Raw genomic sequence first — 17566 nt, 5'->3', positions numbered from 1 at the left:
TCGGGTCGGTGAATTGAATGCCAGGCTGCGTGATGCCAACCCTGAAATCCCACTACCATTAAAAAGAGACAATCTGCAGGAACGGTAACGCACACGTTCACATACATTTAATATGGACACACTTATATATTAAACTTGGAATAATTACAACAATTACATCTACAAATATACAGTTACAGGCGCTGCGGGCGCCAAAAGAGAGAGACCACTATGTAACATTAACATCATTAAATCGCCTACCACTACTACTACAATGCTCCAAGTAAAGGATATTGTACGTACTACGTAGGTGCACACATATAGACTGTATTAGTATTACACCGAGAACATACATTTAAATGTGTATATGTATGTATATATATCAATATCAATAAATACGCATATTTATACATGTGCATGTACCAAGATCACATGTAATAGACAGGGGCAGAAAAAAGCACTGAGAACACTCAAATGTGCTGAGAAAATGTCAAATTTCGAATTCCCAATTTAGTTGGTCGGCTTGGTTGGACCGGCGACTGCCGATGCTCGCCGCGCCATCTCTGCCTGACCCTCCGCGGTCTCAAGGTCGACTTGCGAAACTTGCATCTGCGGCAAGGCCAGCATCTGTTCCATGAGGTCAAAACCACTCTTCCAGACCAACAAGTGCGCCCGTAGTTTCAATTTATTGCGGTTCCGAATCAAATGCTTCTCCATGGCGAATCCCTGCCGGGCGCAGGCAAAGTCGCAAGCCCGCTGTCGCAGCACGGGGCAGATGTCGTTGTTTCCATCGCCCACATAGAAGACGTGGTCGTAGCGGATACTACGCCGCAAGTCCTGCTCAATGACAAAGTGCTCAAGGACGCGCCCCTTGCACAGATTGCTGGCGCTCAGCTTGCACTCGCTCTGCTGATGGTGGGGCCGTACCTGAAGCTGCCCGTTAGAGTCGAACTCGGCGGGGTTGGTGAAGATGGCCACAAAGCAGTCGGCCAGATTGTGCGCCTTTACCCACTCATCGATAAAAACACTGTTCGAGTCACTAATGATGATCATGTCGAAGTTGAGTTTCTTGTGTAGATGCTTGATGAGGCGCACGAAGCCCGGGACCTCGGGTATGACTCGGATGGTGTCGCGAATGCGGGCCTCCGTGACTTGTTGCTCATGCAGCAAACGAAAAACCTCAGACATGTACTCGGTCCAACAATCGTTCTCCACCAACTCGTTCAGGGCCCGCGAGCTGACCACTTCCGGAGGCAGCAAGTCCCTCACCACGGTGTCCGTATTTTGGGCCACAATTGTATGATCAAAGTCGAAGGCTGCCAGTCGTCGCCGTTGCTGCTTTTCCAGCCTACAGCAGGCTACGGCTTCAGCGACAGCTGCCGACGACGAGGACATCTTTTGCTTATCTCAATGCCAACTACAGGGCAGCAGCTCGATGCGTTGTTCTTTTGTTTAAACTTTTTCTCATAAACTTTATCCAGCTTTCTGGAAGCTTAACATCATCAGACCTCCAGAAATATACCAAAATAGACTGTATTATACCGTAAATATACTGACGAATTCAAGTTGTAGTTTACATATTCCTCGTTTTCTTTCTTCCGTTGAATATTGCTAGTTATATAGAACATTTAGCCATGCCCACATAATTTAATCCGAATAATTAAACTATTCTCAACTTGACTGGCTTATTGAAAACACTTGCTTTTATTGGATTTTGCTTTAAAAAAGGTTTTAGCGAAATAAGTCAAACAAAAAACAAGTAGCGAAATAGGTTAATCAAAACAAACGAAAAGGGAAATTCGTTCATATTGCTCAATTTTGATATTCCATTGAATAATGCTGACTAATTAAATCTCTTAGCAATGCCCACATAATTTTATCCCATTGATGAATAAATTTTCTACAAGATTGGATAGTTTTTAATCCTTGCTTTTATTCTATTTATTGTAAAAACAGGGTTAAACGAAAAAGTCCAACCAAAAAAGAGTCACTGTGATGCGTGTAGTCCTTGGAATACCCTATTTTGTTAATATTATATGAAGATGAAACGTGATTTATAAAGACCTTTTCTCAAATTGATATTCTTTAGACATATTCAAGTACATTATTAGTATCTTGTGTATATTTCTCTCGATCCTGATACCTACTGAGCCTTGGAAGACAAACGTATTCACAATTCTATAACATCCATTTCCCCCAGGGTATGTGTGCATGGAATGGGACTCATTGTTCTGAACCGGTTATGACGACTAATTCTTGGTTAATCTTTCTTCCGTCGAATATTCCCAGCTATATAGAACTCTCAGTTTTGCCCAAACAGTTTTATATGATAGCTGAATCAATTTTGATCAAGATTAACTATTTTTAAGTACTTGCATGTTTTTTGTTTTGACAAAAACACGATTTCATCAAAAATGTTCAATGTCGCAGGTTGTGACGCCAATGTTGCTGGTATTTGCAGACTCATTTGTTGTCAACTAGGGTATTGATCGTTTGTATACCCTATTTCGTGAATATTATATAAAGATACTGTTTTCCAAGCTGCTTTCAAATGTAATTAATAAAGGCCTTGTTTTAGATTGCATTTTTTTGGTCTATTCATGCATTTGATTAGTTATTTGTATATAAAACCTGATCCCTGTAGCGATTCTTTGTCTCTGTAAGAAGACCACTAATTGTAATATATCGTTTGAAATAGATACTGACTAGTTTCTGCATTAATTAGAGCATGGGATGAAACACATTTCCGCAATTCTATATCATCCATTTCTCCAGGGTATGTGTGCATGGAATTAGCAACATGTTTGTGTATGGAATGGGACTCATCTGTTGCGAACCGGGTATTGCCAAATCCGGATATTTCAAGCTATATAGAGTTTTCAGCTTTGCCCACTTAGTTTTATCCCATAGATTAATACATTTTCTATTTTCTAACATCTTTAAATTGCTTGAAAGTATTTTATTTTGACTACAATACGGGTTTCAAGTAAATGTTGCTGCAACTTTTGTGCATGGAATGGGACTCATTGTTGTGAACCGGTTATTACAGATTCTACCCGATTCCAATAAATACCAAAATATACGGTCTCATTTGAAAAATATACCGAGTGGTGCGCGCCAAATCTAACTTTTTTGAATGTGACCGACAAATGTTGTCAACCGGGCCATTACCGATTCAACAAATACGACGATTCCCTCAATTTTGATCTTCCGTCCAATATCAGCTATATAGAACATTTAGCCATGCCCACATAATTTTATACGATTCATGAATAATTTTTCTACTTAACTGGCTTATTCTAAATACTTGCTTTTATTGCATTTTGCGTAAAAAAAGGTTTTAGCGAAAATGGTCAAACAAATGAAACGTAATAAAACGTAAGAGAGAAATCGTTCCAATTTCTCAATTTCTTTATTCCGTTGAATAAAGCTGCCTAAAAACGTTAGCTTTGCCCAGATAATTTCAAACCATTAATGAATAAATTTTCTACAAGATTGGCTAGTTTTTAGTACTCCCATTTATTGTATTTTGACTGCAGCAAGGTTTAAACAAAAAAGTTCAACAAAAAATAAGTGACAACGTAGTGAGTATGGAATGTAACGGCAGTGAGTATGAAATGTCATGTCAACCGTGGTTAGGTATACCCTATTTCGTTGATATATATGAAGAAAATGTTTTTCCGAGCTGTTTTAAAACGTAATTAATATAGAAATGATCTCAGGTTGTTATGTTTTGGACATATTAATGGTCTTGTAAATATATTTCGATCCCGATACCCATTCTTGGTTTCTGTAAGAAGACCAAAACCTTCAAAATATCGTTGAAATACCTTTAAAACAGAAACTGACTACTTTTGGCCTTTATTTGTGCATTAGATGACAAACATTTTCTCAGCTCTATAATACCCTTTTTCTTAGGGTATGAAAAGTGTTGCCAATGAAAATCGTCAAAAATGCATTTTAAAACTTGTTGCTGCAGCTTTATTTTTTTAAAACATTTTTGGCGATTTCATTGGCCGAAATCAAAAATCGCGTTCCCGTTTTACCCGTTCGTATTGGGCGGTATATTTAAAAAAAAAAAATAATAATTTATTCAGTCAGGCTCCGTTTTTCTTTTACTTTTGCGTATTACGTTTTCAGCGAAAACGTTTCGTTTGAGGTTGGGTTAAAATAAAATTATTTATAAAGAAAGAAAACGTAAAATTATCCTGATATAGGTGTCAAGTTTATGTTAATGCATCAATAAGTCAATTATTTTTTTCCTTTTTTAATTAGGGTTCGTTTCTTTGTATAAAATTCCGTTTATTTTTCATTTCGTCAATGAAAATGTTTTCGTTTTGAAAACGAATAAATCTTGCGGGATGTGAAAACGGGAGCCCCAATTTATGTGTATTCATAAGTAAATCGGAAAACTTTTGTGAATGTGAAAAACGAAGCCTGGCTGTATATGGATATATTATAAGAGGTGTATATCAAATACATATTAAAACTAACATTTCAATACCAATTTCAATACTAGTCCCTGGGCTCCGTTAAACTGACCAACATAGCAAGTACCCTGCTAAACAGCATGATGGGGAGGCAACGGCCGCGACAGAATGTCCAATGTATCATGTTAATATTAAGCGCCTCTCCAGCTTTCGGCTATTATTATGTCGATCAAAGTACAGTAATTTAAGTACATGATTTAAAAGTATGGGACTCATTGTTGTCAACCGGTTATTACGACGAATTCCTCGGTTTTGATATTCCGTCGAATATTACTAGCTAGTTAGATCTCTCAGCTTTGCCCTCATAATTTTATCCTATTGATGAATAAGAACTTGCATGTACTGTATTTTGACTAAAGCTTATAAACCGGTCAGTTCAGTTCGTCACTAAACTGAAGACTCAAAACAAAAACGAAAAGGCAAGCCCCAACAGAAAATAGAAACCAAAAAAACTGTTCAACCGCTAATCCAGAAAGTTCGCTTGCAACATGTCTAGTCCTTATCAAATACCTATTTTCGATCAGCATAGATTCCTGATCGATGGAGATACATTTTTTTTTTCACAAATGACCCCAGTCCGTTAAAATTGTAAAGCTTTTTTACATCTTTATGTAGTTGCCAATGTAGTAAAATATTTCCAGGTTCCAGGTACGTTACTCGTCAGGTGGTTCCATAGGAATTTCATCCCTGTGCAGCATGTAGCATAGTTCAATTTTGTTGTTGTTTTAAGTTAAAACTTTTAGCCCATCGTTTTGCATTGACCCATCGGCCAATCTTCTAAAATGTATCAATTTATGAAATATTTTCAGTGATTATGGTTCTAAATAGCTAGTAATACTAAAGGACACATAAGATTCGAAAGCAAAAACATCATTAACAGGTCATTTCCGATCATCAACACAACAGAACAATTAAGGTGAACTTGTTTAGTTCGTTCTCGAAAAAAAAGATCGCTGATAAGAAGAAACAATTAAAATTTCCAATTTTGTTGCTATTTTCGAAATAGAGTTATGCCACCGCCGAGTTCTGCATTAATTTATCGCCCAAAAATACCGATATTGCTCTGAAAGCTACCCTGTCCATCGATAAGTAGAATCAAAAGTCGGTACATCTAATCTAACGACTTAAAACAACAGAAAGATAGTGTGGATTGGTCCCTAACTCATAATTGATCCGTTTATATACCCCACAAATATATAGAATTTCTATTTTCCGGCCAAAATAATATCACCTACAAATATATTATACAAAAATATATCGATACATCGATATCAATGTATAACATCCCTATTTCGTAGCATTACTTTTTCGACGTCGGAATCGAAAAGAAAAAACACAACTAGCCAGGCGAAGCAAAGCATACAATTTAATAATGAATTCTTGAAAGTGTTCTATGCGTGCCGATCAAGTCTGCTTACGCATTCGCGCGGTTAAAGCAGCAATTTGATTTTTTTAAGACAGTTTCATGCGATGTCTTCTTGCCTGTGCCCAAATCGTTAAAAGTGCGTGGAAGTGTACGAAACCAATACACGGAAAGTGGGACAACGGCAACCGAGAGAGCTCGTTGCGCTTGTCTCCGCTGTTTGTGTGCGACTCTATACATGTGTGCGTGTGTGTTGGTCCACAGTGAGTGTATGTGTGACTACAGTCTTCTCGGCCCCCGTCTCCCCTAGAGTGCTTAAAAATGTGTTTTATTTCTTGTTTAATATTTCCACTACAATATCAAACGCAAAAATAAAAAAAGTGCCTCAGAATGTCGCACCCATGAGCTGGCCTATGAAGCAGACAAAACCATAATATGTCCACAAATAATTTATGTCAATGCTGAGAAGGCGATTGATTTCCTCTACTCCATCTTCTTTTGTCTGACTCTGACTGACGATTTTGCCGCATGGTGAGTTCGCTGTTGCTGTTGTTCTTGGGTCAGGGTTTCGGCGTCGTTTTTTTTGTTTTTTTTTTGCTTTGCCTTGCACATTTTTGTTGATGTTGCTGCGTTATATGCAGACATTTTTTTACAGACGAACGCTGACAAGCTGCTGCCCAGGGGAATTGAGTTGCGGGTGTATAGTGCAGATGCTTGCATGTTTCGTTTCAGCTATGTGTGTTTTGTGCTTGTGTGCGTGTTCGTGTTCGTGTGCAGCGTGTTTTTGCCTGAGTGTGTGTATTTTCTCCATGCATCCAGCCATCAGTGAAGAGCAGCAGCAGCAGCAGAAACAACAACGGCGACTGTGGTGAATTTCATTGGGATGTTGAGTTTACCCCGTGCGGTAGCAGTGTTGCCAACACACATTAGAACAGGCCAGAGCAGACGTTTGGCTTTCTCAACAATTCTTTTCTATGCTCTCTCCCTCGCTCTGTCTCTCCCCATGGCTCTGCTCAGCCTTCTCGCTTCTCACCTCTCGCCTTCTTTGCAGCAGCTGTGTGCGCATGTTCTCAACGCTTATTATTTATAAACTGTGCTTGTTGTTGTTTTTTTTTTTCTGCGAGAGTTTGCGCGCATTTTTCTTTTATGTATTGCCGTACAACAAGTATGTTTCCAATTGTTGCTGTTTCCTTTATAAAATAGCAATAGCAATATTGAAATCATAGCCATGCTTCTCGTACCCAATGCTGCCCCTCGCAGTACCCTCACCATTCCTACCCTTTTCCTTTACCACTCGGCGGTTGTGGCCCTTGAGTGTGGCTTGAGTGGGAATTTGGTTCTGTTCTTGGGTTCTGGATTGATTTACCTCTCCTTTTTGCGTATGGATGCATGGTGTGGGATAGTTTTGAGTGTTGTGTGTCTGCAGTTGAAAAGATGGCCTGGGAAACCCCCCCCCTGTACGTACTGTAACGAGGAGGATAATCACATTGACGCTCTTCCTTGCAGGCTGGCGACACCCGGCGGCAACAGGATAATTGGATATAGCAATGAATGATTTACGTCAGCAGCAGATGGTAGCAGCGACATCGTCATCAGGATCAGGAACGGGAACAGGCATAGCAGTGGGGTCAACAGGTCGAGTCAATTCTAGCGTGAAATCTGCGACGAGCACCACGAGCGAGGAGGAGCAACGCGTGAGCTCCACGTCATCGCCGGCACAGCGGGAGCATCAGTTGAATGCAGAGCAGCAACAGCAGCAGCAGCTGGGAGCCGAGGAGGCACTGCAACAACAGCAGCCGGGTCATATAACCAGCACCACAGCATCGCCGCCGCCGCCGCCGTCGACGCCGCGCGACGATGCCCAAAGCGCTGCTGCAGGCACAACTGGAGCATCAGCAATTGCAATTGCAGCAGCACCGAGGGGAGCCGCAGCCATGGCTGCCACAGCACTTGACGTGAAGGGCGAGGAGGGAAGCAGGGGTGGAAGCAGCCAAGGACACAAGATTATCCTCAAGCTATCGAAGCACTCGCATACCGCTCCAAATGAATCTCAGTCCGGGGGAGACGAGAGACGTGTGGAACCATTGCGCATCCATCTGCCCAGCAGTATCAGCGGGACGGGGGCCAAGCCGCAGGACGCCTCGGACGCGGACGCCTCCTCGTGCTCCTCCTCCTGCGCCGAGGCGGAGGAAGAGCTGAGCAGTCTTAGCCAGCATCGTCCGACCCCGAATCCCCGGAGCACACCGCACATTGTGCCAAAGCTCACTATCCGGGCAGCCAATGAGGAGCGTGTGGGCAGCGTTGTGCCCAAGCTGACCATCAAAATGCCTGAGAATCCCGCTGCTTCCTCTGGCACGGGCTCCGGGTCTGGGTCCGGGTCCGGGTCCGGTTCCTGCTCGACAGACGGCAGTCTGTCCAACTGCCTTGGCCGCAGTCAGTCAGCGACGCCGGCCAAGAACGAGGCACATCTGTCTAGCCTCTCGCCCGCCTCCGCCTCCTCCTCATCGGCCTCGTCCTCCTCCTCCTCATCGTCGTCGTCGTCCTCGCTGTCGATGTCGATGGTGGAGATGCAGACGGTCCCCAAGCTAATGATAAAGACCACCCTGGCCGGGAGCAGCTGCATCAGCAGCAACAGCGAGGATCAGCCGCAGCAGATACCAAAGTTAACCATCAAGACGGGCGGCAGCGGTCAGGAGCACATGCACACGGTGATCATGACGCATGACCTCAGCAACGCTCAGAGCATACCCAAGCTCACAATCAAGACCAAGTCCATCGAGATCGAGGACCCCGATGGCGGAGCACCACTCGCCAAGGCCGAGCAGCAGCAGCAGCAGCAGCAGCAGCCCCTACCCAAGCTAACCATTAAGAACCTGTGCTCTCCGAAGCACAAGGTCCGAGCCGTGCTTGAAGAGAAGCCACCCTCAGGTGCCTCCAAGCTGGCCACACCCACTCCCACACCCACACACACACACACACACACGTCCATGCCCACATCAATGCCCACATCCATGCCCATGCCCATTCCAATAGCGAACGGCGGCGAGTCGAACAGCAGCAGCCAGGAGTTCTGCGGCTTCTCCGATCCGGATGGGGAGCAGATGATGGCGGACGAGATGCGGCGCAACTCTGACGACATGGACATCGACGAGTCCCTGTCGAAGGAGCACGATCCCAAAATGTTTCACAACCTGCCGCCCTTGCAGCCGGCAGCCAGCAATGGCCTGGCAAGTGAAACCAAAGCCAACAAGTACAAGACGGCTGCCTCCAATCCTAATCCGAATTCGAATCCGCCACAGCACCAGCAGCAGCATCAGCAGCACAACGTCGTGGATCTAGTGGATCTAACATCATCGCCATCGCCATCGCCAGGGTCCTCGCCAGCGCATGCAACCATAGACTTCTCTGGTCGCATTACGCCGGCCCATAATCTTCACCTGCCTCTCCGTCTGCACATGGCGCCCGCCGGCACAGCGCCCGGCCCCGGGTCGCCCAGCTCCAACATACTGCTGAGCCAACTGACGGGTCCAGCAAAGACCCACTTCTCCGCGGCCCCCGTCAAGAGCAATAACTCCAGCAAGTATCCGCAGCTGACCGAACAGCTGATGGCGAACGGAGGAGGTGCTAGGGTCGGAGCGGCTGCAGCAGCAGCGGCGGCGGCGGCGGCGGCAGCAGCAGCAGCAGCAGCAGCAGTAGTTGTCGTAGATGAGGACTGCTCTCAGCACTCGGGCGTAGTTCCTCCAGCGCGCCCTTCCAGCCCCTCCCAGTCCATCATCGATTCTATTGAGATTCTGGACACCCCGGAAGGCAGCCCGCACATCACCTACATGGATCATCACCAATTGGTTAAGAATCACCACGCTAATCATCAGCAGCTCCTTGGAGAGCACGACGGGATCGAACAGGATCGCCAGCCGGGGGCCGACGGAAGGCTGGAGGAGCTGGACAACAACAATGAGAATCACTTGAAGCGCAACAGCAGCGACGGCAGCGAATCTCCCAGCGTAAGTGCTTTGCCTTTCGGCTTTGCCTTTGTGTAGTTCCTAGCTCTAATGCTCTCCAATCCCTCCTCTAGATACCGCGCAGCAAGCAGCGTCGATTGGACCCAGACAACGATGAGAACGATCAGCAAACGCATAACTGCCATGAGGCTGGAAAGAAATCGAGCGCCAGCGAGGCGATGCAGTTGCAGTTGCAGATGCCGACAGTGCAGCCGTCCCACCGCTCCCGCAAGCAGAAGCACGAGAGAATTCTCAACACAGACCTGGAGGACGGTCTGTTTCCATCCGGGACAACAGGCCCTGGCCCGAGCCCAGGTCCAGGTCCTGCCCAGCAGCCCTCCATGGCATCGTCGGATGGAAACCAAAATGGAACTCCCTTCACAGAGTCTGGGGCCGCGGAGGATGTCAACTCGTTGGAGTTGCAACCAGAGCGGCAGAGAAATCCACCCGCTCCGACAGAGCTGATGACCACCACACCAGCACCGACGGGCAAACGACGGGGCAGACCGAAAAGGAATCAAACTGGAGATCTTTCTGCGCATCTGTTACCCGCCACGCCTGCCCCTGCCACGCCCACCCATGAGACCCACGACAGCCAGGATACCGTGGCCAGTAGTGCGGTGAAGTCGCGACGGGTGCAGCTACTCCGCAAGCGGCTGGCCATCGACATGGTAACAACGGGTCAGGAGCAGCTGCCGGAGGCGGCGGCGATCGCCTCGATGGACGAGCAAGAGGACCACCAGGGGAGGGTCGACGATTCGCCGAGCGCAGTGGGAAAGGTGATTTGTCGCGATCATCGCCAGCTGAGAGCCACGAGGCGCACCCAGACCCCCAACTCGAAGGCGTTGAATCCATTTCAGGCCAATACTCCCAAGACCACCAGGAAGCGGCAGAGCAAGGCCAACGCCAGCAAGCTGTCGCTCCAGCAGCAGCAGCAGTCGGAGCCGCAGTCGCAGCCGCAGCCACTTTCTACCCCAACGCTCAGCTTGGCCCAGTTTGGCGAGACGGAATCCAACAACAACAACAACAACATGGCCTTTGCCCTGGCAGCGCAGATAGATCTGACCATGTGCTCGTCCAGCTCGTCGACGTCGTCCGGAGTGCCAGCCACCAGCTGCCAATTGGGGAGTGGCAACGGCAACGGCAGTGGGAGCAGCTCAACAATGTCCATGTCCTCGATGCTGCCGCCCACAACGATATTGTCGTCGTCGGATCCCCTGCCGGATGTGGTCTTCCAGCCCAACGACTTCTCCTCGATTATGGCCACGCAGCAGCTGCGCTCGCCACGCCCTTGCAGCATGAGCGGCGGCAGTCAGCTGGACTCCCACGACGAGGACAACTATAACAGCGCGCTGGAAAACTCTGGCGGTAAGAAGAGACTTCAGGACGCAAAGAAGCCGGCGACGTGGAGAACATGTATCTTTCAATATGTATTTTCCTTGGCTTTCAGACGAATCCGGTGCGGTGACGATGCAAATGCTTTCGATGGGAGCTGCAAGCGGCGGCGCCACTTCCACACGGGGACGCGGACGGGGACGTGGCTCGAGAGGCGGTGGCGCTGGTCGGAGCAGCAACAGTGGCTCCTCCTCATCCAATCGCGCTGGCGGCAGCTCCAGCAACGCTTCCTCCACGGCCACAACGCAGCCGCGGGCGCCGCGCATGAGTCGGGGGGCCAGTGCCGTTGCCAAGGCCATTGCCATGAGTCGCCCCCGCTGCGTGGGCGGACTGAAGCACACACCCGATCCGGAGAGGCTCAAAGGCCTGTTTAGTCCGGTAAGTGATGGAAGGACCCACACGACTGTTACCATTACCCTTGAGATAGGCATCCTTCGGGCCATAAGCCTGGTTTCCCGTTAAATCGCTAGCAAATCGGTTCATATGTAAATATGTACATATTTCCATGCACCCGAGCCAACGATGGTTATTATTATGGGTCGCAAGCCATTAAATCAGCTGCGATTGCCGATTTGATTGATTATAGGACGTTAGTGTTCGGTTCTGACTGGCTGTGACCCACCGCGGGCGACATGTAACAGGTACAAACGGTTGGTGTGCAGTGCAGTGCAGTGCAGTGCACGGATTTTTCTCTCATTTCGGTACACGGTGGGTAAAAGCGTTTACATTTTGCCTCGCTGTTTGTTAGGGGCTCTGTTACGTAAATGTTATCGACGTTTACAGACGCCCACTGATGCAAATGTCGCATCGTTTCGTAATTAAAATCAAAGTCGCGCGCAAATTCGTATGTTCAAACAAGCATACATCCATACAGCGATACATATGTATATGTACATAGATGAAGAAGACCAGCAGCTTGCCTGCGATTTTAATCAGCTGAAGTTTTTGTTTGGCTCACGCCCACATACAAGAAAGCGTGTACGTGTGAGTGCGTTGGTGATGCACTTATTCGCTGGGGAGGTGTAGTCCACCTTCACCACACCTGCTGCTGATTTCAGTGAGCATCGCTGCTGGCTTTTCATTGTCATGTGCGAACATTCGCTCTCTCGCTCTAGCTGCCCCTATCCGACGAGCACTCTCTCGCCGAAGCTTTCGGGCTCTGATTTTTTTTTCTGCACACTGGCAATGCCGTGCACGATTGTTGTTAGTGCTGCTGCATGTCTGAACATGTGCAAATGCAAAATGCAGTTGCAAAAAAGCTTTAAAATATACATGCAATACCCACACATGTGCATACATGTGTGCCACTATTTCCTATTCATTAATAATTTGATCAATTTGTAAATATGTATATATTTACCATGTACACACCTGATGGAAATAAAACTGGCTCTTTATATACATATGTATATTTCTTTATTAATAGTAAATAACAAATTTACTTGCTTTAAAAAACACTAAAAAAAAGAAAGAAGGAAATAATATTACTTGCCATTCATGAAAACCTATTCGATTCTTCGGGACATGCATACTATATCCATACATACAGACACATGTGTGTGTGTGTGTGCGTGTGTGTGAGGAGCGGAAAGCTCAGGAATATCGTGACAATGTTTTTGCATTTGATTTCCAGTCCAGATATTGGGGGTACGGGTTCAAAACTTGCCTTTAATTTTTGTTTTAAGATAAATACATATATAAAGAAATAGTATATTATGATGTATATTTAAACTTTCTCCTTTATTGAATACTTCTCTTCAGTCGCCCCAAGTTTTTGAGGAGGACACCCGCATGAGCGCCGATCTTGGGAACAGCAACCAATCCATGATGGGGTGCCTAATGGAGCCGCCTCTGACGCCTCAAAAGTAAGTTTCTAACGAGTAACGAGACCCCCCCCTCCAGGAGGGAGAAACGGAACTACATTGTCAGATCTTTCCCCAGGCAACCCGATTTCCTCAACAACGAGGAGTCGCAGTCATCGGTGGTGAGCAACGTAAGCATGCTGGACTCGAATCAGGGTCAATCCGTTGACGCCATCCTTGGGTCTGCCCAGAAACGTCCAAAGAAAAAGAAAATGGAGATTTGTGTGGCCGAAGAGTAAGTGCATCCTTTATCAACTACATGCCATCTCCATAAACTAACCTTCTGTTTCCTTCCTTCCTTCCTAATATTGCGCGTGCAGCACGGACTTTAAGGCATCCAGCATTGCCGAGTACGATTGGCCTCCACCGAAAGGCTGTTGCCCGTCCAAGAATCGCGATACCTTCATGATCCAGGAGCAGGTGGCCCTCTATCTGGGGATAACCAGCTTTAAGCGCAAGTACCCGGACTTGCCACGCCGCGCCGTCGATATGGAGGAGCGCAACTGGCTGCAGGAGAAGGGACTGGTCAGCGAGAAGATGTGCGACCTGGGAATCACCGCGGTGTGGGCCTCCGACATACTGGACATAATGTACGCAGACTTCTACGACAAGTACGAGGAGTACAAGGAGTATATGCGTCTCAAGCACTTGCGCGAGATCGAGGCCAAGCAAAAGGCGCTCGGCATCTCGGTTGCCCCTGGCCGTGGACTCCAGGCCAGAGACCGAGCCATGCTCTCGGCCAGCAAATGGAATGTTTATTTCAACAAGACGTGAGTTCAACGACAAAAACAAAATCCCACAAGAGAGAGTCTGAAAATGCTCGTTTACTTTTCGAATCTATTCAGCCGCAAAGACGAGCGTCTGGCCTGCCTAGACCTACAGACTTTTACGATGAACCAGCCCCAGCTGCAGACAGCGCCCACGACCACCCGCCTATATCGCACTGTGGCAAGTGGTGTGCGGGCGGCAGCCGAGGCGGAGAATATGATGGTGCCCCCGGACCTGCTGGGTCCGCGAAACTACGATGAAGCTTTCTGTCGACCGGACTATGCGTATCCACTCCCCGTGGTGCCGGACCAGTTCTCATTCGCCTACCGCAAACTGGATTACGTCGAACTGAGGTAAGCCATGACCCCGAATCCTTTGGATCGCCAATTGCAAGCCACCAATTCGTCATTGCAGAGCCCACCCATTGGATACAGCGCTGGACAAGCCGCAGACACAGTCACAGAAGGCGGGCCTGGAAGCTCAGCTGCTGGAGCGCATCAACGGCGTTGTCTCTGTCTCCGCAACCGAGGTTCAGCCTGCAGCCAAGCCAAAAGTGTCGGTGGCTGTCCGCCGCAGTCGACGGGCCACGCGGCAGCAGTCGGACAAGGTGCGCACGGCCAGCAACTCAAGCACATCCTCCGCAGCCTCCCTCTCATCCTCATCCAGCGACACCAGCAGCAGCAGTGATACGGTAAGTGATTCTCTGCAGTTAGAGCAGTTCCTAGAGCTAATTCCTAATTTCCACTACAGGACAGTGACGATGAGAGCGACTCGAGCAGCTCGAGTAGCTGCATCTCAACGGCTGCCTCGAGTGCCGCGGGCAGCGACAATGAAGGGAACGAGTCAGCCCGTTCCCGGCTATCAAATTGCGGCGTGTGCCTGCGCACTCAGCACCGCAATGCCAGGGACATGCCCGAGTTCTTCATACGCTGCTACAGTTGTCGACAGCGCGGTAAGTCCCCTTTCCTTTCTCCTCCATTCTTTTCCGCTCGAATATGCCTTATAATCTGCATTATTACTATTGCAGTCCATCCGAGCTGCATTGATATGCCACAGCGCATGGTGGGCCGCGTGAGGAACTACAACTGGCAGTGTGCCGGGTGCAAGTGCTGCATCAAGTGCAAGAGCAGCCAGCGGCCCGGAAAGATGCTCTACTGCGAGCAGTGCGACCGAGGCTATCACATCTACTGCCTCGGCCTCAAGACGGTACCAGATGGTGAGTAATGAACATCCAACCTGTACGAGGAGCACCAGCAGGAGGTTGGCTAATGGCATGGCTAATTGTTAATCTCCGATCTATCCACATTGCAGAGCGTTGGAGCTGTGAACGGTGTTGTATCTGCATGCGATGTGGCGCCGTTAAGCCCGAAGGCCTGCCCCAGGTGTCTGAAATGGCATCGCCCGGTGGGGCCGAGGCGACGAAGGTCACGCCGCGACTCAAAAAGATGAAATGGATACACGAATATCGCATCGACCACATCACCAAGCTGCGGGAGCATGCCGCCATGTTCTGTGTGCCGTGTGCGCGGACCAAGCCGGCAAAGCGACAGACTGGACAGGCAGAGGCGACAGTCGGATCGGCAGTACCGATCACGGTACCCCTGATAACAAGTCCAAGCTCAAGCCCCACGGCCAATGGCAGCCCGTCTCCATCGCCAGTGGCTGCGCTGAGTCCCAAATGCCCAGCGGTGGTGGGTAACGAGGAGGAGGCGACAACAACAGCATTGGCCATGACAGGCAGGCGACAACAACAGCCGCATGGGGCAGCAGCACCCAGTATCACCACGATGGAGTGCAGCAGCTTCAACCGGAGCGGAATCAGTGAAGTTTCAGTAGCTGCCAGCGCAGCTACTGCGACTCTAACTGCGACGGCCACGGCCACGGCCACAGCCACGGCCACAGCCACAGCCACAGCCGCTTCCTCGCCTGTCCTCACAGTCACATCTGGGACTGGAGCGGCCACAGGAGCTGCCACAGCAATCGGCATAGCGCCGCCTCCGGTTGTTGCCTGAGTGGGGGTTATTCGTTATTGTGGCAAGCGCACTTTAACGGACTTATAGAAAGCGCCGGACGCGGGTTCAACCAACCCCTCCTCCCCAAGCTCCAGTCCCACCCCCGTCCCCGCCCCCGCCCCCAAAAACATAAACACACACATGCATAGTATTAACGAATGCGAGAAAGATCAGAGGACAGAGGAGAGTGGAGGATAGGAGAGGAGAGAAAATGAAGCGAAACTAAATAAGGATTTATAATTATTATTATTATAGTTTACTGTCAGTACTACGTACTATACTAATTTTACTTAACGTTGCTACCTAATGTTACAAACACACCCACACAAACACAGATACACACACACACACCCACACCCACACACACATGACAAGCTCACACTCACTGCACTCGGTGGGCGGAGCGCATGTGGAACTATTCGCATATCGCCCGGCCCGGCCCAGACAGCCCAGCCCCTCGTATTTCACACTTATGTACGTTTGTTTATGGCGATTCACAGAAACTAAATTAGTTCAATTGCGTGCATACATGGACATGTACATACATGTATATACAAGTGTATTTATATGCATATGTACGTGTGCTGGCATATGTGTACATTTTATTATTAGCTTAATACCGGAGCTGCACGATTGAGACGCTTTTTGGAAACGCTGGATTCAAATAGCTGTGCAGCAGCATGTCAGCAGTTTCATCCTCGTTCATGGGCCACTGCATCCAGCCATGGGCGCTGTTCCGTGTTGGTTTTTTTTTTTGTTTTTTTGATCGAAATACATAGTGTGTTTAATGTTTGTATTTAAGTTATCGTAATGTGTCTCAGCCCTACTCCCCCTCCCCCTGCCCCAGCCCCAGCCACCATTGCTGTACTATATAGATTTACAAATATGTGTACGGAACACTCTTTGATTTTGTAATACCTTATGCGCCGAATTTTTCAAACTGTATGTGTATGTATCTATAAGGAGATAAGGATTGTAGCAATGTAAGTAGTTAAGCGCATACGCCCGGTAGCCTCTTGTGCTGGACTACTGGGTACTTTTTAGTTATCAGTTTTTAGTTTTTTACCGAGTTTCCCTTTGTTCCGGTAGTCTGTAAGCCATGATTGAGTTTCGTTCGAGGCTCAGACCTCAGACCGAGCAGGTTGAGCAGTTATTCTGTATTCTGTAATTTAAATGGCTAAGAAGAATGTATTATACATGTAATTTATGCTACCAGAAGCGTACACACCCCCAGATGCAAACAAATACATGCAGATATATTTATAACTTTAAAGAGTAAGAGTAAGCACATGAGCACAGAACAAGTACGTACGGCAACAAATCGACTAGAAAGAGGGCAGAGATCAGAGCAGTTCAGAACCGTTCAGAGCAGAGCAGAACAGATCAGAACAGAGCAGAGCAGAATGAAAAGGTAAACTATGTGTGAAATAATTTTAGATTCCATATCTAATATCTGGTACCGCCGCAGCAGCAATAGCAATAGCGATCGATAAATAAATAAATAACTAGTTAGTAGTAAGCATCAAATCTACTTAACCAGAAGCGGATACAGAGTGCAGTTGAGCATTCGGTAAAATTCTACTTTTCCATGAAATCTAATGCTTAAGTTTTTATTAAGTGAATAATGATTGTATGCGTACGAGAAAGATTTATTTTTAAGTCGAATAAAACAGCAGAATTAACATTAACCACTCCC

General features: G+C 47.5%; 2 protein-coding genes across 2 annotated transcripts; one reads left to right on the top strand and one right to left on the bottom strand.

Moving 5' to 3' along the window:
* Window positions 1-74: 74 nt before the first annotated feature.
* LOC6602895 (pyridoxal phosphate phosphatase PHOSPHO2) lies at window positions 75-1430 on the bottom strand. The gene has a single exon (XM_002027882.2). It carries the CDS (start codon window positions 1372-1374, stop codon window positions 490-492), a length of 885 nt encoding a protein of 294 aa, XP_002027918.1. The 5' UTR covers window positions 1375-1430; the 3' UTR covers window positions 75-489.
* Window positions 1431-5841: 4411 nt separating this feature from the next.
* Window positions 5842-17558, top strand: LOC6602896 (supporter of activation of yellow protein). Its single transcript, XM_002027883.2, has 12 exons — window positions 5842-6363; window positions 7339-9836; window positions 9908-11201; window positions 11284-11606; window positions 12990-13093; window positions 13170-13325; window positions 13411-13860; window positions 13936-14211; window positions 14273-14549; window positions 14609-14810; window positions 14886-15074; window positions 15170-17558. Exons 2-12 carry the CDS (start codon window positions 7380-7382, stop codon window positions 15868-15870), a joined length of 6429 nt encoding a protein of 2142 aa, XP_002027919.1. The 5' UTR covers window positions 5842-6363; window positions 7339-7379; the 3' UTR covers window positions 15871-17558.
* Window positions 17559-17566: the final 8 nt, after the last annotated feature.

Source organism: Drosophila persimilis, unplaced genomic scaffold (genome assembly GCF_003286085.1).
Source record: "Drosophila persimilis strain 14011-0111.01,24,50 unplaced genomic scaffold, DperRS2 tig00000910-arrow-arrow-pilon, whole genome shotgun sequence".
Taxonomy (NCBI): Eukaryota; Metazoa; Arthropoda; class Insecta; order Diptera; family Drosophilidae; genus Drosophila; species Drosophila persimilis.
Note: the sequence above shows the minus strand (reverse complement) of the source record. Positions and strands in the feature narration are given on the sequence as shown.

Bases quoted from the DNA above. Each gene is read 5' to 3' on its own strand.
- LOC6602896 (XM_002027883.2), top strand. From the start codon at position 7,380: ATGAATGATTTACGTCAGCAGCAGATGGTAGCAGCGACATCGTCATCA. The intron at 11,202-11,283 runs GTAAGAAGAGAC...CTTGGCTTTCAG, and splicing joins CGCGCTGGAAAACTCTGGCG to ACGAATCCGGTGCGGTGACG. The intron at 14,811-14,885 runs GTAAGTCCCCTT...TTACTATTGCAG, and splicing joins CTACAGTTGTCGACAGCGCG to TCCATCCGAGCTGCATTGAT.
- LOC6602895 (XM_002027882.2), bottom strand. From the start codon at position 1,374: ATGTCCTCGTCGTCGGCAGCTGTCGCTGAAGCCGTAGCCTGCTGTAGG.